Source organism: Canis lupus, chromosome 4 (genome assembly GCF_048164855.1).
Source record: "Canis lupus baileyi chromosome 4, mCanLup2.hap1, whole genome shotgun sequence".
Taxonomy (NCBI): Eukaryota; Metazoa; Chordata; class Mammalia; order Carnivora; family Canidae; genus Canis; species Canis lupus.
Genome location: NC_132841.1, coordinates 85326412 through 85352691, shown reverse-complemented (window position 1 = coordinate 85352691; position 26280 = coordinate 85326412). Strand labels below are relative to the sequence as shown.

The 26280-nt window shown below is 37.7% G+C and overlaps 1 protein-coding gene across 8 annotated transcripts in view; it reads right to left on the bottom strand.

The window, feature by feature from the left end:
• The window catches only part of CDH18 (cadherin 18), a 943171-nt gene that overhangs the window by 292299 nt on the left and 624592 nt on the right, over positions 1-26280 (bottom strand). For all 8 annotated transcript variants that reach the window (XM_072825036.1, XM_072825037.1, XM_072825038.1 and 5 more), the window contains one exon: positions 10145-10627. In XM_072825036.1, coding sequence (XP_072681137.1) covers positions 10145-10372 — 228 coding nt within the window. In that variant the 5' untranslated portion in view covers positions 10373-10627. The remainder of the gene's footprint in view (positions 1-10144; positions 10628-26280) is intronic.

Here is a 26280-nt window from a genome sequence, read left to right as displayed (position 1 = left end):
AGAAGAGAACACTTGCACATATAAGCAGGAGGAGGGGCAAAGACAGAGAGAGAGAGAGAGAGAATCCTGAATCCTGAAGCAGACCTGCTGCCAAACACAGAGCCCCACAATCCCAGGACCCAGAGGTCATGACCTGAGCCAAAATCAAGAGTCAGATGCTTGACCAATGGAGCCATCCAGGGATCATCCCTGCACCAGACACATTTGAAACGTCTGATAGCCACGTATGGCTAGCAGCTTCCACAGCAGATGGCACAGATAAAAAAACAAACAAACAAACAAACAAACAAAAAAAAACATGATCCAACTGCAGAAAGTTCTGTGGGACAGCATTTGTCTGAACACATGATAATTCAATCCTTTGAATGGTTAAATCAGAAATTCAGACTTAAGTTATTTGGCAGAGGCTGACAGTCATCAGTCATTAGTCTGGTGTGGTGCTTGAACAATAACAGTCCGACAAAGCTCAAAGAAATGATGTCTACCTTTTCCATAAAATGAATCCATTTTATTTTATATCTGTATATTTTACGTCGTGCTTGCTTGTCTGTTAACCAGCGTAGATTGTTTTCAATCAAAGAACTCTGACCGAAAGAGAAACTTGTTTCTAGAAATGGAAGGTTTTAAAAGACAGACCCTAACATGTGGAATCGAGAAATATTTGGGCACTTAGAATCCCTCTATATCTAGCTGCAAGCAAAGACATCCTTTTTATAACAGAGCAAAGGAACTGAACGGTTGCCTGCAAATCTTGGGTCTTGGGCTTCACATACTTTATGAGTTTGCAGCTCCGGGGAATTGGTTAGAATCAGAATCACATCTTTTGTATTTCTGATTCTGCTCTTGCCTGAAGCCTGTTCAGATATGCAAACTGGTAAAGTATTTCCCATTGTTAAACTAATTTCACAGGGTTTCCTTCAACAACCAGCAGGAAATTCCTAACCAAAAGACATGGTATCAATCAGGAAAGCAGGTGAGAAGAGTTCAGGATTAGTGGCAGGCCTATATATATACATAAAATAGGTAAATTTGTACAGCTGTAGACAATTAATGGCTAGAGGCCACGGATAAAAGGGCGGAAGGACAGGAATAGGTGCTACAAATAAAGTCAGTAAATAATCCATAGATTCACACTAAATTATAACCTTTTTCTTCTATGACTACTCAACGCTCTTCCTTGTGTGTCAGCCCCCTAGACACAACTAAAGCTGTTCAGGAAAAAATAACCATATAGGTTAAAAAAGAAGGAAAAAAAAAACAATCATTTTTTTTCTCAATTTAAAACATATTTTATGGTTATTTTTTTTTATTTATGATAGTCACAGAGAGAGAGAGAGAGAGGGGCAGAGACACAGGCAGAGGGAGAAGCAGGCTCCATGCACCGGGAGCCTGACGTGGGATTCGATCCCGGGTCTCCAGTATCACGCCCTGGGCCAAAGGCAGGCGCTAAACCGCTGCGCCACCCAGGGATCCCTGGTTATCTTTTTTTTTTAAGATTTATTTATGCATTTGAGAGAGAGCAAGCAGGGGTAGGGTAGAGGGGGAGACAATCCTGGAGCACACTCAACCGCTGAGCACAGGGCTCGATTTGGGGCTCATCCGAGACCCTGAGGTCATAACCCTAAGATCATGATCTGAACCCGGTGGAAATCAAGAGTCAGATGCTTAACCGACTGAGCCACCCAGGCACCCCTATGGTTACCTCTTGTTGTTGTTATTTTAATCACTTCCTTGAGGTGTAGCTGACATACAAAACAATGTCCATATTTAAAGCCTACAACCTGATGAGTCTGGGGCTGTGTATACAGCTGTGAGCCCAGCACTGCAATCTATGCCATAGATGTGTCACCTGGAAAAGTTTGCTCCCAGCCTCGTTCGTAGTGGTGGTGGTGGCAGTGGTGGTGGTAAGAACATTTCACAGGACACCTACCCTTGAACATACCTCTAAGTACACAACACAGGGGTATTTTATCCTCACTCAAGCATCAGAGCTCATTGGCCACTTCCTCCTCCTTGAGACTTTCTCCTTCCTTACCTACTAGGATTCCACTTCCGCTCTGCTGTTTCTCCTTTCTCGGTAGAATATCATTGCCAAACTCTTTAAAGAGACCCAGTTTTTTCTTTCCTTTTAAAATTTCATGTTCCCGGGAATTCCATGCCCACAGTCCAGATAATTATTCCTAAATTTCCATGCATGGCTTTAATCACCACCTAATCCCATTTCTACACGCGGCTCACATCCCCCGAAGGCACATCTCTGCACCTGCCCACCAGTGTGCCCACAAAGCACCCTGGACACGGCCAGTTCAAACCTCACACCAGCACCCTCACTATCAGACATGATCCCTCCTCCTTCACTCGGTAGCCCCTGGATGCAAGACGCTTGCCAACTATCTTCAAAAGGTTTTACATCCTGTTTCTCACTCTTAGCCAAGACAATGTCTGTCAATTCTACGTCCTAAAATAAATAAATAAATGAATAAATAAATGAATACATAAATTAAAAAAAATGTTTGCTCTCCCTCTGCTTGTGTGTCTGCTTCTCTCTCTCCTCTGGGTCTTTCATGAATAAATAAATAAAATCTTTAAAAAAATAAAAATAAAAATAAATGTTTGGTTTATTTCTTCTTCTGAAATTCTGTGGTTACCAAATTAAAGTTTAGATTCGTCCATTGGTAAAGTATCTTCTCTGCCTCCTAACCTGTTCTAAATATCTCATATCACTTCCCACTTGAAAAATCCTTCAATTCATTCGTTCCCATACACTTCTGGAAAGCCTCCTTTGCAACTCCTGCCAGGTCAGGGCTTTGTGACCCATCATCCTCTCTAGCTTTAGCCTCACTCCCTGTTACTCAAACTGCAGTCAGTGCCCCCACTATAGTTCTTATCCATTTCCGAATGTTACTTCCCTACTTTTGATAAGTTGTTCCCAAAACTCCACTGTAGCTCTGAACCAGGATGCTCAATTTCTATTAATAGCAAAATATTAGTTCAAGCCCTTTCTCTCCTGAGAATCAATGTCAAATATGTCACATCTCTTCTGGTACCACCATCCCCTGTGCTTAGCACTGTTACTATGCCGTTAAGCAAGAGGATGCAATCACCTGTTCTTGAATTTGCTTCCTCTTCATTAATTTCATTAGTTACTGGGACTGTATTTCATTAGGTGTAACCTCCACATCTAGCACAGTGTATGACGTACTATCATTTTTTAAAACCACTGAACTCATGTGGAAGCACTAACTTTTGAAGTGACTAGGATCCCTGCAATCATTCCCTTTACCTGCCTTAGGAATGTGCACACTACAACTCCATTTGAAAGTTTGGGTTTGCCAAGGTTGAACGATGATATAGGAGAAGAATCAAGGCTACCTCTTCAATGTGATTTCCACCACTGTTACTCATATCCATGTCTCAGTCTTCTCCTGAGTCCACAGCCCATGATACAGTCCATGAATACATCATCTCTGGAATCATTACGGGAAAAGTCCCCAAACTACACTCTATTACTCTCTGTTTCTATATTAACTCCTTTACCGAAATTCAACTGCTTTGGATTTTCCTAAACTTCTTCCCTGCATTTCAGGTGTTCATAGAACAAAGTGGTTGCCTGATAATAAATAAAATGATGCCATGTAATTTTCTTCTGAAAAGTCAACAATTGTCTTCCTATCTCTCTAAATATGAATTATAGGCACCCGGGTCTTTCTTTGAACCTCAAATCCAAAGAGTCCTTTTCTTGCCAGAATCTCTACCTGCATCATTCCTTCACAATGGACACGCCTCCATTCCCAGTAGTCGTGAGCACACCACCAATTTGGACTGATTATGATTAGATCCTATTCATTTTTAGATATCAGCCTGACTGTTCATTCCTCAGAGTTCTACTCTCTGCTCAAAGCAGTTAAGTGACCTCTTCTTATTCAGGGGATTAGTTATGGCAGTGCCAACGAAAGAACTGTAAGATATCTGATTCCCTAATGAGGATCAGTTTCTATACAGTGCATGAAATTCTCCTCTCATCATCACTATTACTGCCACTATTCTATATATTTTTTCTTTCTTTAAAAGAGAACATTCACATCTCTTTTGATACGAAGTGCTATAGTTTCAAATTAAATAAATGATTTTGAGGTTAAAGAGAGAATAAATCATGTAGAAAGGATAAGGAAGGGCCAAGCTTTTCAGAAAAGAATATACGATATCTTTAATGTCATTATCAACTCTGAATTAACAATTAAGTGTGCAGCAAGGAAAGGTCCCAATTGTCATCTAATATTGTCAAAATGATAATTTTATGAACATTTTTATCATGACTTCCTTGAAATAGAAAACTTCGTGTACCAAAACATGACATTTGAACTTTATAGAGGTGGCATTGTGATGACATGATGTCGTGTGAAATTAATCATGACATATAGTTCTATACGCATATGGAACTTTTCTAATAATCGTCATGGAAATTTAACTATTTTGATCCAGTCCTACAAGACATTGGATGCAGAAAAGAGGATTTTGATTTGGCATATATTTTATTTAATTGTAGAAATTTAGAATCTCCTTTTTTTAAAAAATCAAATTTGATTAAGGTAATTACATTTTTAGAGAATATGTGATATTATTTAAATGTAACTTTAAAATGTTTAAGTTAATTCATGGATTTCTTTTTCTTAAGATTTTATTTATTTATTCATGAGAGATACAGAGACACAGGCAGAGGGAGAAGCAGGCTTCACACAGGAAGCCTGATGTGGGACTTGATCCCGGGTCTCCAGGATCAGGCCCTGGGCTGAAGGCAGGAACTAAACTGCTGATCCACCCAGGGATCCCCCCTAGTTCATGCATTTCTTAATGCTACACTGACAATTTTTTTTTTTTACACTGACAATTTTTTAAAGGTCATGATACATATGCCATGGCCGCCATGACATTTATATTTATTACACTGTGAACTTTATATTACTATCTACACATATCCACCTGTGTGTGTGTGTGTGTGTGTGTGTCTCGGTGGCACTAACCCAGCAGTGACTTTCATCCCTGGAAGCTTTGGTAATGTCCAGAAATAATTTTTTCTAGGGCTAAATTGTCTTTTAGTTACAGTTGGAAAAATCAGTAGGGTTCATGATACTTAAGGGGTCCAGAAAATTTTTTTTTTAATTTATTTATGATAGTCACACAGAGAGAGAGAGAGAGAGAGGCAGAGACATAGGCAGAGGGAGAAGCAGGCTCCATGCACTGGGAGCCCGACGTGGGACTCCATCCTGGGTCTCCAGGATCACGCCCTGGGCCAAAGGCAGGCGCCAAGCCGCTGTGCCACCCAGGGATCCCCAGAAAATGTTTTAATGCACTTCCAAATCAGAATAAAATATGAAATAAACATTATTCAGGCTGCATTATAGTAGTCTTTATATCAATACAATTATAAACAGATTTTATCATTTTAATTGAAAACAGGACCCAAGTAAAAATGGCCAACCATCCATGGCAGTTCTAATGTGAATCTGATTTTGGGTTCAATGAACTTCTTTCTGAAATATGACTGTGTTCCATTTATTTTTAATTGATATACTTTATTTTTGAATTCATTTTTATTTTTACTTTTACTTATTTGATAGAGAGACAGAGAGAAGGTGATATATATAGAGAGCAAGGGCAGTGGGGAGAGAGAGAAGCAGGCTCCCCGCTGAGCAAGTAGCCCAACATGGGGCTCAATCCCAGGACCCCAAGATCACTGCTAAGTGGAAACACACTTTTTAGTTTCTTACCTCTTGTTTATGACTTTTATTCCATTCCCCTTAATTATCAAATCACACAATGTAAAAAATATCCACTTACAGATCTCCTGGTAAAACAGAATTTCCTTTATTTTTTATATAAGAATGCTTCACTAGTTAAAGAAGTAATCATCTATGTTATTCAAATGAAAATAACATGTATTTGTGAAGCATAACATATAGCTAATCATAAGCAGTTACCACTTGAAATCTATGAAGCCTATTGCCAGCTGTTGTGCGTTAAAAGACACTATTTGCAATGTATATTTTTAGATACATTCTAGTAATTACATATGTTTAAATATTTCTAACATAAACTAGTTAGAGTCAATACACTCTGCAATTACAACCTACACAGCTAGGATATAATCTACTGGGAATTATGAGACAAAGGCATAAAAGAGCCAATAGAAAATGGCTAAAACAAAGAAATTCAAATGCATTCTGAGTTCTAATTGCTGGTCTCTAACATAAGCATTTCCACTTTCAGACCAATTTTTTATTTAATAAGTAGTATTTTCTAATATATGTGATAAACTACAGATGTTAAGGCCTGAAGAATGCATTTCTATCTACTGCCACTAATTCTGACCACCAAGAACCTCAAATTTCAGAAGATTCTAAGTCAAATACAAATATGGTCTAGTCAAGGGGCGCCTGGGTGGCTTAGTCGGGTGAGCATCTGCCTTCGGTTCAGGTCATGATCTGGGGATTCTGGGATGGAGCCCGCGTCAGGCTCTGCTTGGCAGGGAATCTGCTTCTCCCTCTCTCTCTCTGTCCGTACCCACTCCCTCAACCCATCCTCTCTTTTTCTCCAATAAATAAAATCTTTAAAATATATATATGGTTTAGTAAAAGAATGGTAGGACTTTTCTTGTCTTTCTGATTCTAGTCATTCTGACGGGTGAAATGAAATATCGCCTTACCTCTGTCAGAGTGGCTGGGATCAAAAAGAAAAGTAATAGCAACTGTTGGCAAGGATTTGAAGAAAAAGAAACCCTCCTGAACTGCTGGTGGGAATGTAAATTGGTGCAGTCACTGTGGAAAGATTATGGCGTTTCCTTAAAAAAATAATAATAGAATCACCATATGATACAGTAATTACACTACTGGGTTATTTACCCAAAGAAAAAAAAAACATTAATTCAAAGAGATATACACACCCCTATGTTGATTCAGCATTATTGACAATAGCATGGATATGGAAGCAATTTAAGTGTCCATTGATGGATAAATGGATAAAGAGGATACAGTATATATATGAAGGAGTATTAGTAATAAAAAGGAATGAGACATTGCCATGTGCAATAACAGGGGTGAACCTAGAAGGTGTAATGCTAAGTGAAATAAGTAAAACAGAGAAAAATGGATACTATGTGATTTCACTCATATGTGGAATTTAAAAAGCAAAACAAGTTTACGAAGAAAAAAAGAGATCAACGAATGAAGTGACTCTTAAATGCAGAAAACAAACTGGTAGTTGCCAGAAGAGGGGTAGGTGAGGGGATGTATAAAATAAATGGGATTGGGATCCTGGGTGGCTCAGCGGTTTAGCACCTGCCTTTGGCCCAGGGTATGATCCCGGGGTCCCGGGATCGAGTCCCGCATCGGGCTCCCTGCATGGAGCCTGCTTCTCCCTCGGCCTGGGTCTCTCTGCCTCTCATTCTCTCTGTCTCATGAATAAATAAATAAATCTTTAAAAAATTATTTAAGTCAATGAAATATATAAAAAGGTCTTTAATAATTCCATGAGATCAGATACATGAGATATATTCATGCTAGTTTTGGTATTTGATATCCCATGGCCATTACCATCAGAAAAAATATGAATTATCAGTTACATACACACATATGCATATATGTGTAATTATATGTATGCACAATGGTATATTATATATATAATGCATGTATATGTACAGTTGTACTATTTACCATTAAAAATAGCTCTATGATCATGGTCTTAGCCACATATAAATGTCTTAGTAGTGAACTATATACATTGACTGCTGGCAGCAAAATAAATGCCTCCATAAAAATCTAACCATTGACTACAAAAACACTAAAAAAAATATAAGAGATTTATGAAAAATTGGTATGCATCAAAACAGGGACTTGAGCCCTAATCAAAAGCCCAATTAAAGTTGTTCTATAATGTGAAATATAACTCCAAATACACAAAGCTATAAACAAGAGCTCAAGGATAATTTAAAGTGAAGCTACATAACACATTTATAAATACTATTTTAATACAAAAACTGCATTGCGTGACTACTAATTATTTCTACTGACAAAACTGCTGTCATTTCTGTGGCAGAGAAGGTCTAAGGTGATAATTTTCAGTTCTTTGGAGAAGTTTTCATGCTCGTGGTAATCGTGATGATTCTATTTTTTTATTTGTAAGTAGAAATACGTAGCTGTTTCCTTATTAATGTGTTTATAAATGTGAAATACAAATCTGCTTCTTGAACAAATTAAAATAATGAGACAAAGAAAATTATTTTAAGCACATATGGATTGAGCTTTGTAGTCTTTAAAAAATGAGTTGTAGAAAATACAATTCAGTTAGAATTTCTCATTCAGGAAGATTAGAGAAGAAAGACTAAGTGAGGGGATCAGGTCAGATAGGCCATAAGAGAACCACATCCTTGGGTGTGACCCTTCGTATTTGTTCACTGATACTGTAAAGACCAGAACAGGTACAAATTTCCACAGAACCTCCACAAACGTGACCGGCTTCACAGACCTCCACCACCGCCCGACGGGTAACAAGCTCTCCCCATGTGTTCACTGGCACCCAACCCAGAAGGAATGTTTGAAATTGACCTATTATGGCTTCATCCTCCACTACACGAGGTGACGCCAGATGAAATCAAAGGTTCTCTGATCTGTCCCTTTCCAGCAAATTTTGGGGGGCTTTGTTTTGTTTTTCAGTTAGATCGAAAGGACAAGAAATATACATAACAGAATATTTATAATCATTAAATATGTTTTTCTCTTAGTATGCACTTCAAGGGGGGATTTTCTTTTTCTTATGTTTCTCCTTTTCAAGGAAGAGAAATGACGACAGAAAAGTACTTTGACATTCGTAACAAATATAATTTTTAAGTGATTCAGTATATATTTTTTATTTTAGCACGTTTGTCTCCATTTGCTTTCTGGGCTACTTTGTAGGAAAAAAAAAAACAAAAAGGAAATGATGAAGATGAGTTGTTTTGTCTCATTTTAACATGCATATAAGAAAATGAGAAAATTGACTCAGATCTCTTTTTATGTACCACATTCTGACTCTGCAGCTCCTGCTGGCTCTGGAAAATACAGCTGCAACCCAGTCCCTGTTGGATGAGGGCTAAAGCAGATGGCTTGTGATCCTGTACTGCCTACACATTAGGGAAGCACCGTGGCTTGGACGGAGTACTTCTTCTTTTTTTTTTTTTTTTTTCTCCTAACAGTGCTAAAGTGAAAATAAATAGTCAAGCAGGGAGATGGAATTCACTGAGCCTGCAGTCATGGAGATTCTCCTGCTGTGCTTACTGTTTCTCCCAGAGGTACTGAACAAACCAAAGTGGCTGCTTCCAACGGCTGGTAATTCATCAGGTCTCTCCACCTCCCACTCTACTCTCTACCCTGGAGCCTACATGATACATGGCTAAGCTGGCCACTCTTACTGAGCACACAATATCCTAAAGGGCTTGATAAGCCATTAAACTGTCTTGTATTTTCGAGAGAAAGGGAGGCTGGTCTGAAGTTACTGATTATTTTATCAACTTCATTCTTTCAGAACATTAACAAAACCGGTACATCCTGTGTACGCTGAATGCGTATTTAAAATATATCAGCACTTTTAATGGAAATTAATTTGGGGAATTGAAAAATAATATCCATGTGCTTTTAAAAGATGACTGAAATTCAAATACAATTTCTGTATCAGTTTGCAAAAAATAAATTAGATGTCATAAAAAACAGTGTGCTCTTTCTGCTTCACGTGCATTAGCAATCGATTTAAAAAATGTGAATATTGTTGCACCAATAAATGACTTTGTGAATTCCAAAATACCTTCGTGGTTATAAAGTAAAGTACTCAATTGTGGTTTAATTAAATATTTCCATTTTATACAAAAGAATGTAAAGAGTAATATACTGGTGAAGAACATTCAGCCCAGCATGGATGGACTAATGTTTAGGGAGAGGTGACGTGACTGGTAAAGTACATTACTTTGCAGTCATTGTTTTAAACCATTTATTATAAGTAATAGTATCTTATAGCATTTCCACTCTACTTTCCATGTCTTTTCAAAACCAAGCCAACTCCATTCTCATCTTACTCCATAATTTCTTAGAATAGGAAAAAACAAAAAACAAAAACTTACTTTTCCAACGTACTGAGGATCTGGTCCCATATGTTCTTCTAAAACAAAGAACTGATTCCAAACCCATCCCCTTTTGGGACGATGGTGGACTTCGGTTTCACCTTCGATGTGTTTGGTCTGGTTTCTGGTCACCTTGATGGAGCTGTGGTGAGCAGTTCCATAACACCTCTGCACAAAACAGAGACACACGAGGACTGGACAGATGCAAGATGTGCTCGTAATTTTCATTGTAAGATAGCTTTCCAGTTCACAGTCTCCTTTCTTTCCTTGTCAGTTATAAATGCTTAGTGCGCATTCAAGAGAGAAGCCAGAGCATCTTTTGAAAGGACAGTCCAAAGTAAATTGTTTAGCGTGTCCATGATTTAACTGCCCATCAGGGAAAGGTCAGGCTACATTTACATCCTGAAACACTTGGAGAATCAAAGCTGTAGTTGTCTGATTCCAAATCTTCACAGTAAGTGAACACGGACAACCATTTTCTGCCTAATGGAAAGAGAGAAGATGATATAGATTACAAAACATGGTAGCTTGACATATTTGCTGTGAATGCAAATTATACTATGGTGTAGTATGATGCTGATAGGTAAAGAATATACACAAATTATTTTGGAAATACAGACAAATATGCATATACATGGTCATCCATAAGCCTGCATGCTGTGACATTCTTACAAGGACTTCTCTCTCTGTACCATTCCCAATATTTAAAAACAAATATATATATACATATATATATACACGCACACACAAATAATATATATGCTTATATACATATATTTGTATTTTATTTTTATTTTTTATTTTTTTTGTATTTTAAAACAAGTTATGCATTTGGATATTTGTGCATATATATGTGTATATGCGTATTTGTATTTTTATAGATGTGTGTATGTATAAAATACTTTGAAACAACAGAAATGCAACCCCAGGGAGTGCAGAAATGCTCAGAAACTGACCATGAGTATCTGCACATGTCTAATATGATATCTTAACAATATGTGATTAGGTACTCCAGACTAAGTATGAATTTGGTTTGCTTTTGTGCCTATTTTACTTTTGTTCAATGTGGTAGAAATTCACAACACACACTATACATGGATTACACACTACATGTGACTCATTGCATTTCAAAAAATGCTCAAAATATTTTAGGGTGGAAAAACTGTCATGGATCAATGAAGTAGGTACTTGGATTGCTTAGTAAGTAGAGTAGAAGAAAGCAAAACACGGCAGAAAAGAAGATGCCTGAAAAAAAAATGAATGTGATTTAAAGTAACTCCATACATGGAGACCAGATTGGCGCAACTGAATATGAGTGAAAGGGGATCAACTGGCTGAATTACAGCTTGTAGAGATTCTGAGCGGCCTGCAGATAATATTCCAGGGTGTGGTCTTAATATATAGGCAAAACGGATTTTAAGCATGGAATGACATTCCATATAATTCTAGCAGCTATATAAAAAAAGGTAACAGGAACAAAAGAATGGTGGCAAAGAGAACAGGAGGCAACGCTTTGATTTTCAAATAATAAATATTGAGGACTTGGTCTTAGATTTTAGTACAATTGGTCAATAAAGCAAAACTTAAGAAACATTCCTCGGGGACGCCTGGGTGGCTCAGTGCTGAGCATCTGCTTTTGGCTCAAGGTGTGATCTCAGGTTCCGGGATCCAGTCCCGCATCGGGTTCCCTGCAGGGAGCCTACCTCTCCCTCTGCCTGTGTCTCTGCCTCTCTCTCTCTGTGCCTCTTATGAATAAATAAATAAAATCCTTAAAAAAAAAAAAAAAGAAATATTTCTGGAAAAGAAGAGACAGGAGAAGAGAAAACAAAAAAAGGTTGACCTTGAAATTATTAGCTTATAAAAACAGGAAGCAAGTTTTGCTTGGTTTTATATGTGTGTTTTAATATGTATTTAGAAAAAAAATGGATTTAAGATTATGACTGCTCTATCTAGTAAAACTATTAGATGAATCACTTTCTCATTTCATAAAACTCATCCCCGCACACCACCACAAACCAAAATACAGATCTGAATGAATTATAAGGTAGATGACATGACAATATAAGGATTTAAAAAACTGAATATAAATTAGTAGCCATAGCACAATTCTTTCACACAATTGAGAAGAAAATATTTGTATCAAGTAGGTATTAAAAAAAATCTCACATGAGACTGAAAATATGCTGCTTTTTTCTATCAATGTCTCTCCCCATAAATTAGGGTTAATGGTAATGCTTATTTTCTAGTTATGCAAGAATTGTATTGGGTTAGGACCAGGATTTTATTTTAATTATCTGGTAACTATAACCTGAAGTTTGCAATATTTTATGGAAGCAAAGATATATTTTTCACTGATTGAAGTTGAAATGACTCAAAAACTCTAACATACTTTTTAATTTTTTGGAATTTATTTTTACTTTTTTGAATGGGCCAAAAACCTTAACAGACATCTCACCATAGAAGATATAGAGCAAATTATAATATGAAAAGATACTCTACATCATATGCCATCAGCAAATGCAAATTAAAACAATAAGAGACTAAAAGAAAATAATAAAATAAAAAGAAAAAAGAAAATAAAAAAACAGTAAGAGACTATTACATACTTATTAGAATGGTAAAAATATGGAACAGTGACAATATCAAATATTTATTAGGATGGAGAGCAACATGAACTCTCATCCGTGAGTGGTGGGAATGCAATTGGCAACACTTCGGAAGTCAATTTGACGGTTTCTTACAAAACTAAACATAGGCTTACTATATAACCAGCATTTGTGCTTTTTGATATTTACCCAAAAAAGTTGAAAACTTATGTCCGCACAAAAGCCTGCAAGCAAATATTTATGGCAACTTTGTTCATAATTGCCAAAAATTGGAAGCAACCAAGATATCATTCAGCAGGTGAATGAATAAATAAATTGTGGTTCATCCAGAAAATGGAATATTATTTAGCCCTAAAAAAGAAATGAACTATCAAATCATGAGGAAACTGAAATGCATTTGACTAAGGGAAAGAAGTCAATTTAACATATTTCTTCAAAGATACCATTCTAGCTCCACAATGATGAGAGCACTGGAAAGAAAGTCAGAAAAAATCAGGTTTCTTTCCTTTTTTTCTTTTTTCCAACAATGTACTTACAGTACAAACATATGAATCATCTAATTTCTTTAAGTCTCAACTTTCTCATTTACCGAAGTTTGTGGCCTGAATAATTGATTTTAATATTCTTTTGAGTCTAATAAATTATCTGGGTAATTTTATATACATATATATACATTTATGTATCAAAAGACTTAATTTTCAAGTCACAGATTTCAAAAACAAAACTTCAGTCTTTCTTCTCAGAAGTCAAGTGGATGAATATATAGAAGGTGCTATCGTAATACTTTCACACCATTTGGTGTGATTTTTAAATGAAATTAACATCTTTGCCCTTTATGCGAAGTTGTTTAACAAAGCATAATTCATGAGTGAAGGTGAAGAAACTGGTTTTGTAACGCATCACAGATATGTAGAATGAGCATGTTCTTTATAATCCTTGATCTTGTCTGGCATTCCAAAAAATATATAAATGCAGTGGAATCTGCATACATATGTTTAGAACCTCTATTATGATCATTATAAAGTGATGAATAAGGCTCTGTGGAATGAAAGAACACACGCAAACATTACTACTGTGCTTTTGTAAGTAACTTCATCTACTATGAGGAGAGAGAACTCCAAATATAAAAATCTGCCCTGCTTCCAGAAATCTATCCCTGCATAAGGTTAGAAAGAACTGAAACACAAAGTGTAATAAAGCACTGAGACGAGCACAGTAGAAATACGTTGCGGACACCTGCCATTCTCCGATCAAGCAGCACTCAAATACCTTCCCTGCTTTCCTGGAACAGGCCGATACATGAACTCTGATAAACAGACCCTGTCACCTCTGAACCCTTAGGAATCTGACACTTTCTTCTTTACAACCTTTTAGTTAGAATTTATACCAGTGTCATAAGCACCTTGATTCCATATGCACATCACAACAGGCTGAAACGGATGATGAAGGGAGAAATGAGAACTTTTTCCCAGCGGTGGGAGGCTCTCAAGGTCCCCATGGGGTGCATACGAGCCCTGCAGCCTTGTGGGGGGGGCAGTGGCAACTGAATGACTAGAGGGTCATTCTAGCTACACTGTTTGAGTGGGGACTATGTGGCATCGTTTCTTAGGATCTAACTTCTTAAAAAAAAAAAAAAAAAAAAAAAAAAAGATCTAACTTCTTCTGGTTCCTGTGTCTCAAACCTTTTCTCCAGCCCTCATCAGATTTCATGGCTGCCCAATGTTTTTCCAATGGATTTATTTGCTGCCTTCCAGAGTCAAAGTTGATATCTGTTATTTGGAAAACAAGAACTGTCTCTGATACAAAGCATTACCCTCATTCCAAAAAAAAAGAAAAAAGAAAAAAAAAAAAAGGAGGAATTTCCAAAGAATGCACTGCGTGCAATAATGAATAATGTAGACCTCACTCCTCTGCTTAGATACTTAATTTAAGTGAACCAGCATTGCTTCCAGAGTGGAGTCAGTAACAGCGCACTATGAATCAAGGGACATGGCCTCAGATGTTCATCTTGTAGAACATTATCACATTTTTCTCAGTAATGTTTTTCTCTGAGCTTCATATTTTTCATTTACTAATAAAGATTCTCATTGAAGTACCTGAGCATGTGCAGCAATCTGATTATTTGAATTTACGATTTAACAACTATTATTCATAAATTACTTTTCTAACTTATAGGGAGTTACTCACATCACCAGAGATCAAACAGCCATTTATACATCCTCAACGCACGCATTCCTTCATAGAGCTCCAAGAAACGATATCCTCAGAGAAATGGATTTTCACACTTATCCTAAATCTTAAATCCTGTAATGTGTGCCTTTCACTGATCTTTTTTTAATAACCAAGTGGTTCTTAACTCATAAACTTTGAGCTCTAAAAGATCTAGAAAATGCCTTCTGTTTAATTTTTTTTTTAAAAAACGAAGTTCTTTGTCCTTTTTCTTATTTTGAAAATGTCTTTGTAAAAGAATACTCTGTTGATTTTTTTTTTGTGAATTTATCATTTTAGTTTCCATACATGAGGGGTGACAGGAGATATTTCACATTATCCAAAAAACCTAGAGTCATAATTGCCACCAAGTTCTAATCGCCAGCGTGATATGTTACTTGGTAGGGATTTATCTGACTTTGCATTGATCAAGCCTCGATTAAACAGAAAATGTCAAAGAAGATGAAGTATAGGGAAAGCCCATATTTTTTGGAATCATTTTCTTTGTGAGATGTACAAAGACATCGTGTGTGGAGAAGTAAGTACATGTCAATGGAACACGATGCTCAATACACGCAAGGGGGGCTTCCCGACCGTCAAATCTGTATATTCATCAGATGAGAAAGCTGTTCCTTGTATAAGCTTGAAAATAACGCAACTTAACTTTTCCATGATGAATTATTTAAAGCCATCATACTATCAGGAAGATTTAAATAAAGGGAATTCATATCACGTTTGAATTCTGGGGTACTTATTAAGGTGAAAGTTACAAGTACTGAATAAGAGACATTTTTTTAAGTTTAGTAAATAATCACTTAATACTTATCTATCTTTACTTCCGTGTGTGTGTGTTTCTATTATCTCCAGGATGTTCCAAAATCGTGAAATTATCTGTGGGTTGGTGCTTACAGGCATAACTCCCACAGCTGGCAAGGTGCACTCTCCGGCATATGTCTGATGCTAGCGCTGCGGTTCCCGTCATTTTTGGATTCAATGATCAAGAATATTGGTATCATTCTCTCGTTCTATGTCTAGTTCTTATTAAATTCTTAATGACATTGACCTCTGAGTATTGTTCCACCTTCTGTCCTTCCGTCTCTATTTTCACTACTCTCTTCATAAGCTTGTTTGTTTTTCTCTCTCTCAATTGGTAATTTACCTGTCTAGCAATTTTACTCTTCTTGATCTGTGTCAATCGGAGCTCTTGCTTATGGTCAAAATGCAAATACTCAGAAACCACATAGATTGGGGGAGCCTGGGTGGCTCAGCAGGTGAAGTGCCTGCTTTGGGCTCAGGTCATGATCGCAGGGTCCAGAGATGGAGCCGCACATGGTGCTCCCTGCCCACCTGGGAGGCTGCTTCTCCCCATCTCTCTGCCCCTCTCCCCACCACTCATGCTCTCTCTCTCAAATAAATAAAATCTTAAAACAAACAAACACATAGATTGTAGAGGTTTCACTGAAATTTCTTTCAAGTTTTATCACTCGGTTGATTCCCAAATCAGTATTTTTAATCTCAGTCTGACCATTCTAGAATATTGTCATAGCCCCAAAGGTTTGATATAATAAATTGCATTTGCTAAAATGCATATAAATGCTTAAATATATATAAAATTATCTCAAAATATCGCTCTCTCTAAAATATAATATGTAAGTAACATAAACCTATAAATCAAAAGCAATAACTTCCACATATTATGTTTCTCTGTTGGGAATATTAATATTGTGGGGCACCTGGGTGGCTCAGTCAGTGAAGCATCTGCCTTCGGCTTGGGTTATGATCTCAGGGCCCTAGGATCGAGTCCTGCATCGGGCTCCCTGCCCAGCAGGGCGTCTGTATCTCCCTCTGTCCTCCCTCTGCTTGTGCTCTCTCTCACTCTCCATCTCTTTCTCTCTCTCTCAAATAAATAAATAAATAAATAAATAAATAAATAGATAAAATATCTTAAAAATATTACTATCATAAGTGCGAAAGATGTTAAGTTTCAAGCAGTCAGTTATGGAAACGTGTGTGTACATACAGGCATTGCTCCCTCATCCGGCTCATTCCCCTTTCTTAGCCCTAGAGCCTTACTCTCCAAATTTCATTTACTCAAATCTATCATCTGAGGCCTGGACGGATGGATGTTTCTCCACCAAGACCTCTCTGACTTGGAGAACAATTCTCTTCGGGTCTCTTGCGTTTCTTCACATCTTCTGAATGAGTGGCACTGCTAGCGTTGTCTGATGCCAATTTTCCGTGGATACATGTATAGCAAACAGCCTTGGAAGGAAGTTTAGAACCTCCCTTTGCGGCAGAAAGCAGATTTGTTTTCTGCCTGGATTATAATGTCTTCCTTTAGGACACAATTGAAGAGGTCGGCTCTTCAGACCCAACAGGACATGGAGATTTCCGACATTTAGGGTCCGTAGCCGTGCCCCAGGGTGTGAGTACAACATACACCCGGGCTGCTTCATGTCACCCCAAGGGGTGTGAGAGACAAGAAGAACTCATGCCACGTGCTGTGACATGAGTAATAAGGTCTTTTTTTTTTTCTTTTTATGTGCTCCCAAGTCCCTTATATTGTCAGCAGCTCCAAAACTGTGGCAGCCTGACCTGTCAGCTCGATGGGGGGTGACATCTCAAACCCTTCCCATGGCTCTCCAGATACCATAGTTCAATGGGACTGCTCGCTCCTCAAAACCACCAGAGCATTATCTAGTTCTGTTTTACTATTGCAGACCAGCATTCTAATTATTTATAGAGGTATTATTTAATTTTCCCTTTGTGCCAGGTTCTTTGTTTTTGTGTATGAGGTGGGGGGGAGGAGGTTTTATGGTTTTTTTGTGTTTGGTTCTCACAGCATGCGTTTTCCATTTCCTGTGAAGTCCTTCTCGTAATGTAGCCAGTAAGTAAGCATTTGTTTTTTTTTTTTTGTTTTTTTTTTTTTAATATTTTATTTATTATTTATTTATTTAAGTCACAGACAGAGAGAGAGAGAGGCAGACACACAGGCAGAGAGAGAAGCAGGCTCCATGCACCGGGAGCCCGACGTGGGATTCGATCCCGGGTCTCCAGGATCGTGCCCTGGGCCAAAGGCAGGCGCCAAACCGCAGCGCCACCCAGGGATCCCAGCATTTGTTGAATGAAAGAGAAATGAGAAATACATCGATTAACTCTGAGTACGTGCTGCATGAGTAGTGTTAAAATGCCAAATTTTCAAGTCAGAATATTTCATTATAAAAATATTTTACAGAGAAACTTTGTGAAATCATGTTTTCATTCGGTGAACATTATACTTTGCTTTTCACTTCAAAGACCGTCACAATCAAAGACACAAATATTGGATAAGAAAATTATATTTCATCAATAGAATCCTGCTTCTTCACTAAGTTCCTTTTACACAGAGGAAATTAAGGACACTATTCAAATATTGGGCCAAATATGCATTTGTAAAGTTTGCAATGTCATATACTGTACTGTAGTATAAGCAATATCTTATTACTTATAGTTCAAAATACATGTCTGAACATTCCTACTATGTTGAGTAAGAATATATAAATAAGAGGAAATAAGACAGATTTATCATTTATGTTGTCACTATTTGTCTCTCAAGACAAACTCCATTATTATTAGAATAATGCGAACATTTATATGGAGGTTTATTTCAATATTTTATGTATTAACTAAGTTACACACATAGTAGGAAGGACAATGTCCTGAAGATATATGAGAAGGTAAGATAATATTCACAATATTGATCTATTTGGCTGCAGTAGTTAATATCATAAAATTACCTCCAGTGGCTGATTCTAGCCTTCCTGAAATCTAGCTGAAATTCTTTTTCAAAAATTGGAAAACCAAATGGAAGAAAATGGTGATACCAAATAGTAAGTTTCTCTACTTATCTGCAGATGCCCAAGTGACAAAAAGATATTGTGAATTTCTTCACGTCCTCTAGAAGTATTTCCACCATCACACTCTTTTTATGTTTAACTTATATTCTTGTTATACACACACACATCATCTAAGATGATAGATTTTCATGAAATAAGTTTCTAAATTGGTTATTCAGTTTGACTTAACATCTCGAAAACAGTAGTGATGCAGACTCCTACTGGTCCAACTCACTATCTGGTTTCCGTCCCTGAGCACCCATTCATCTTGGCTGGCACTGCATTTCTGCACCTCACTTACTCAGAATAAACATTCCTTTTCCTAGTCTCTGTTGAGGCTTATATCGCCAATGGCACATAAGCAAAGTTCTCTCTCAAGCCCCCAGGAAATTTCCCTAGAAGACGACTGACGTGGAGATATCATGTCCCCTTCACCTTGCTACTCGAATCCTGAATGTGATGGTTAAGGCTCCCTTCTGGACCATGAGGATGAGTGTCATAACCTGGAGATGGAGGAACCATGAGGATGAGTGTCATAACCTGGGTAGAACTTCATATTTCTTCATAACCTTTGGTAGAACTTCAAATTTCTATTCAGGTTCAAATTTAACCTTTATCATTACAATCATGCTTTTACCAATATAGTCAACCATGAGGGTGAGTGTCATAACCTGGGGTTGGAGGAACCATGAGTATGAGTGTCATAACCTGGAGATGGGGGAACCATGAGGATGAGTGTCATAACCTGGGGTTGGAGGAACCATGAGGATGAGTGTCATAACCTGGAGATGGGGGAACCATGAGGATGAGTGTCATAACCTGGAGATGCAGGAACCAAGCAGCTTTATCACAGAGAACACTGTAGAGTGCAACCTCCCAACAAGCCCTGAGCTGCCTTCCTCTAAGCTCAGTGAATAGAGAAGGTATTTCAGGCTTTCTAAAGCCACGCCTCTTTGGTGTCTGTTACTCACAGCTGAATGTAACCCTGATTTAACAACCATTGAACTGAAATAGTATATCCTCCAGCCTTTGGATTTGGAGGGTGGGTAATGGGAAATAAAGTACAGAGGGAAGGAAAAAGGGAAGGGAAAATTTGGAGCAGTGGGGGAGGGATAGGGGCGGGGGTAATGACAAGATGATGGATGACACTAGCCTAACTTCCAGAGGACTTACTTTTGGTGATAGCTTTTTGTTTTTTCTCCCTGCAACTTCTATCACGAATATCAGAATCCCACTTTTGTCTTTTTCCTCCGCAGTGAAAAACTACATCTCCTCCTGTATCTCCGTGTCCGTGTCATTTAGGGCACACAAGGACTATGCAATGCAAATGGAAGGGGTGATCCCGGCCCAAAGTCCCCTTTAAACGCCTCCGCCTTTGAAGTCTGTCCTCAAACTATAGCATCTCAAGTCCCTGCCTGAAACTCCCCCATGTCTTTGCATCACCTCCAGGAGGGAGTCAAAACACTTTCAGATGAAATTCATGGCTTTTCAATAGCTGGCACCTTCCTCCTTTCCCTGTCGTCCTCAGTGTCTGCCCAGAAAACACCTACTCATATTTCACCATGCTGTCTCCTGACGATGCTGTGCTCTTGCTAGTCTGTATGCCTTTGTGCAAGCTGTTCCTTCTAAATCAAAGGCCCACTTCTCTATTTTAAGGATCAGTGAGTCACCCGTGCCCCAAGTGAGTCTCCAGAGCCCATCCAGTCTGTTCTAAAGGTTCCCTGTTCTATTGTCACGAAGGAGGCCAGGACACGCCACCCAAATTACACCATGCTAGCATATCGATTATTTCAAATTAAAGTTACTTGAAAAACTACAGATACAAAGGGCATTTTGATCTTCCTAAAAGCTGGAGATAATATGCCCATGTGAAGACATCCTCTCTATAGCAGAAGGGAGAAAATATTCTTATCACCAAGGATTGAAAGTGGAGGCCAAGACAAATTTGTAAAAAAAAATTAAAAATAAATAAAAAAATAAAAAAGCCTTGCTATAGTGATCCTTACCTTTCATGTCCCTGTACCCAATCCACTAACTAGTCCGAGCCTTTTTGCCTTGTTAATTTTTTCAGTTTACTACTCATCTGACTGACTGTCTGAGTCGGGCTCTAACTGCTTTTTATCAGTTTTTATGTCCTTATGTAGGCTCCTAGGTCATGTAAAGCTTATATTAAATAAATTTATATGCTTTTCACTTATATTAAATAAATTTACATGCTTTTCACTTATTAATGTTTTAATACAGAAGCACCAGACAAGAACATAAAAGAATTTTTTTCCACCTTATCACATTCATCACATGACATAGGCGTTTACTTGTCTTCCAAACTCGATTGTAATCTCCAGCCAGAATTTAACGTTGATCTTTGTGTCCTTAAAATTTAGAAAAAAAGTATTTCCCATGTATGCTTTGAAAATCTTTTTAAACCATACAGTTTTAAAAGTAACTACAATAAATGTCCCAAATGGGAGTATACCCAAAAAGATACTCAGTGGGGGATATAATAAACCAATAAAAGTTGAAAAAAAAATAGCTTTTCTGTAGTATGCAGTATTTTTTTTAAAGTGTATTTTATTTTTATTTTAGAGAGAGAGGGAACACTGGGGGAGAGGGAGAGGAAGAGGGAGAAAGAGAGAGAGGCAAACTCCCCACTGAGCATGCAGCCCCACAAGGGGCTTGATCTCATGGACCTGGGTCATGAACTGAGCTGAAACCAAGAGCTGGATGCTCACCTGACTGAGCCACCCAGGCGCCTCTGGAGGATGTATTCTTTAATTATTTCTACAGCAAAGTGGCTTACCTTTACTAAAAAAGTAGGAATATGATTCTCCTTTCTTGGGGTATTTCAGTTTCCTGAATTTATACGGAAGATTGTTGGCTTAATTAAAATATAATATGAAACGCCATGATTCTTACTTATAAAAAAATTAATTGTTAAAAATTTTAAGGCATGATCACAGTCTGGGGCTCAAGTCCCACATCGGGCTCCTTGCAAGGAGCCTGCTTCTCCCTCTGCCTGTATCTCTACCTCTCTCTGTCTCTCATGAATAAATAAATGATATCTCAAAAAAATTAAAAATGTTTACGCTATATACATACCAAAGTATTAGGTAAAATATTGAGTCAGACCAACTGTTACAGTTTTCCTTAGAAAATGTAAATGTATACGGAACCAAACATTGTTAAATGTTAAGTATTGTACTTGCAAATTTTAATTAATGAGAATTTGATAAAATGTCCCAAACAGAAAAAAGGTATATGGAGTGTTTTTTATAAATGCATACTCAAAAAAGTATGTTCAAATGGCCTGATGTTTGGTAGAACTTCATATTTCTATTCAGGTTCAAATTTAACCTTTATCATTACAATCATGCTTTTACCAATATAGTCAATCCTTACATCACATCGTGAGCTTGTTATTTATATTTGGCCACACTTTAAGGATTTTTATTATTATTATTTCTTAATTTACTCATGAGAGACACAGGCAGAGGGAAAAGCAGGCTCCATGCAGGGAGCCCAATGTGGGACTCGATCCCAGGACCCCGAGGTCACGACCTGAGCCAAAGGCAGATGCTCAACTACTGAGCCACCCAGGGGCCCCACCTGGCCACACTTTAACCCTGAAGAGTATCCTATTATATGCAGTCTGCATGATGGACACTGGTGTCCCACAGCTGCACAATCTCCAACCTGGAATGATTCTCAATGTTTTGTTTTGTTTTGCTTTTTAATCCTATTGCATCACGTAAACTAGGTTATCTGTACAGTTTTTCTAATTATAGCAGATTTTCCAATTTTCAGAAACCACACTTCAACAATATGACTAAGAAGACATTGTATCAAAGCCATTTCCTCCTAAAACTCTATACTCCACGTGCTCAATAACGATAGTAATCGGAACACAGAATGTGTGTTCACATGAACTGCATGCTCTGCATCTTCTGAAATGCCCTTCACAGCTTTCGTCCTTGAAAACCATGCACTCATCTTTCAAACACAAGCATCAAAAAAAACAAACAAACAAAAAAAAACAAAAAAAAAACACACACAAGCATCATCCCCTCCATATGTCCCCCAGTTGCAATCTTCACCACCCCACATGGGTCAGGTACTTCTCTGTGCCCCTAGCATACTGTAAACAGCACTTTAATTTGCAGTATAAAATTTTATCATGTATTTTGTTTTCTCAAACAAGACTATGAACTTCTTAAAAACAGGATGGATGTCCATTGTTCTTTCTCGAATGCCCAAAGTAGCAGAATGGGCATAGAAAGAAAAAAAAAATATATATGTCCCTTGAATTAATATCTGAATCATCTAATAACAAACATGAACTTAATCTAATACATAGTTCAAAATAAAGGCCTAGATGACCTAAAATACAATCTAGGCTTTCAATGAAAACTGAATTTGGATATGGTTTAATGATTTTTAATATTCAACAATGCCAATATAAACCAAAGTATTGCACATCTAACACTGTAGGCAAATCTGCTGCCTTTCTGTTATGAATTCAATAAAATCTATTTGTTAAATTCTACTATATCCAAAATACTGCACTGTGATCTTACAGGACACTAAAATTAAAAAAGCAGAAATGGAAGACATTGACAAGGTTTATCAGAGACTAAGAAACATAAAACACATATAACAAGATTCAATATTATTATAAATATATAATATATGCTGCATTATAATATGTGAAAATGTGGAAGTACATTTTCCTGTTTTTTATTATTTGATTTTCACCAGTAATACTGTGAGGTAACTGGAAAGAAATAATATGATAAGAAATGTATGGATATGGGATCCTTGGGTGGCGCAGCGGTTTGGCGCCTGCCTTTGGCCCAGGGCGCGATCCTGGAGACCCGGAATCGAATCCCACATCGGGCTCCTGGTGCGTGGAGCCTGCTTCTCCCTCTGCCTGTGTCTCTGCCTCTCTCTCTTTCTCTCTGTGTGACTATCATAAATAAATAAAAATTAAAAAAAAAAATTAAAAAAAAAAAAAAAAAAAAAAAAAAAAGAAATGTATGGATAACATGCAGAAAGAGTGCAGATGAGAAATAACATTATCTAAATTTGAAAGAATTAAGAAAGTCTTAAAGCCGCCTTCCATGACTGGAAGGTTACACCCGCTGAAGAGCAACTCTCCAGTCCTGTCTCCCCATTCCAGTTTCATTTTCACTGAGTGTGCCTGCTTCAGATGCCTCACGCCAATGGGATCATGCAGTGTTGGTCCTCTGTGATGGGCTTATTTCACTGAGCATTCCGTCCTTGAGATTCATCACGATAAAGAAGTTTATCCATTCGTCTGTCAATGGACACTTAAGCTGCTTACACGTCCTGGCGGTTGCACATAGCGCTCCAATCAGCACCAAGTGCAGATCTCTCTCCTATTTCAATTTCCTTCACATATGTACCCAGAGGTGAGACTGCTGGAATACCAGGTAGTTCTATTTTCAATTTTTTGGAACCTCCATACTATTCTCCATAGTAGGACATCACTTTTTACATCCCCACCAATGGTACATAGGGGTTTCCCTGCCAATGCTTGTTATTTCTTGTCTTTTTATTTATTTTTTTTTAATTTTTATTTATTTATGATAGTCACAGACAGAGAGAGAGAGAGAGGCACAGAGACATAGGCAGAGGGAGAAGCAGGCTCCATGCACCGGGAGCCTGATGTGGGATTCGATCCCGGGTCTCCAGGATCGCGCCCTGGGCCAAAGGCAGGCGCCAAACCGCTGCGCCACCCAGGGATCCCTTCTTGTCTTTTTAATAGTAGCTGTTTTAACAGGTATCAGGGAATATCTTATCGTGGTTATTTTTTAAAGGATTTATTTATTTATTTATTCTTGAGAGACAGAGAGAGAGAGAGAGAGAGAGAGGCAGAGACACAGAAAGACAGAGAAGCAGGCTCCTCAGAGGGAGACTGATGCGGAACTCAATCCCCCAACCTGGGATCACGCCCTGAGCCTAAGGCAGACGCTAAACCACTGAGCCACCCAGGTGTCCCATTACCATGGTTTTGATTTGCGTTTCCCTGACGAGCACAGTTGAGCACATGTTCATGGATTTGTTGGCCATCTGTATGCCTTTTTTTTTGAGATATGTGTATATGTGGATCCCCTGCTCATTTTTCAATCTGTTTGTTTTGCTAGGGTTATATGAGTTCTTTGCACATTTTGGGTATTAATCCCTTACCAGATATATGATTTGCAAATATTTTTAACATGTATTTGTCACCTTTTCAATTTGTTGAAGATTTCCATTGCTGTGCAGAAACATTTTAATGTGATGCAGTCTCATTTATTTCTGATATTACTGTCTTTACTTTTGGTGTCAAATACAAGATATTATTGCCAAGATCAATGTCAAGGAACCAATTGCCTATTTTTTCTTCCAAGAGTTTTGTAGTTTGGGGTCTTAATGTATTTAATGCATTTTGAGTTAACTTTTGTGTGTAGTGTAAGACAAAGGTCTCATTTCATTCTTTTGCACATGGATCACAGTTTGCCCAGCAAAGTTCATTGAAGGGAGGATATTTTCCCCATTGTGTACTCTTGGACTCTTGGGATATCTGTTGAGTTTATTTCTGGGCTCTTGCTATTGTTCTATTGATTTATGTGTCTGTTTTTATTCAAATAATGTGCTATTTTATCACTGGCTTGTAATATGTTTTGAAATCAGGAAGTATGATGCTTCCAGCTTTGTTCTTTCTCAAGACTGTTTGATTATTGGGGTCTTTTTTGGTTACATGTGAATTTTAGTTTAGCTTTTTTTTTTTTCTACTTATGTAAAATGTCATTGGGATTTCCATAAGGATGCTTACACTAAATCTGTAGTTCACTTCGGCGATGTGTGGGGATTTTAATATTACATCTTCTAATACATGAACATGGCATGTCTTTCTCATTTGTGTCTTGCATTTCTTTTATTTTGTAGCTCTCAGTGTATAAGTCTTATGTCCTTGACCAAATTTGTCTTGTGTTACTATTTTTGATGCTATTATAAATGGAATTGTTTGTTTTCCTAGTTTCCTTTCTCGACTATTCATTATTAGTGAATGGCGATGCAACCAATATTTGTAAGTTTATTTTACATCTTGCAATGGTATTGAATTTATTTACAGTTATAGGAGTTTGTGTGTGTGCAGGGGGATCTTTAGGTTTTCTCTATATAAGATCATGTAATTTGTGATTAAGTATAGCTTTATTTTTCCTTTGTAATTTGTTTTTTTTTTAATTTTTATTTATTTATGATAGTCACAGAGAGAGAGAGAGAGAGGCAGAGACATAGGCAGAGGGAGAAGCAGGCTCCATGCACTGGGAGCCTGACGTGGGATTCGATCCCGGGTCTCCAGGATTGCGCCCTGGGCCAAAGGCAGGCACTAAACTGCTGCGCCACCCAGGGATCCCGTATTTTTCCTTTGTAATTTGATTGT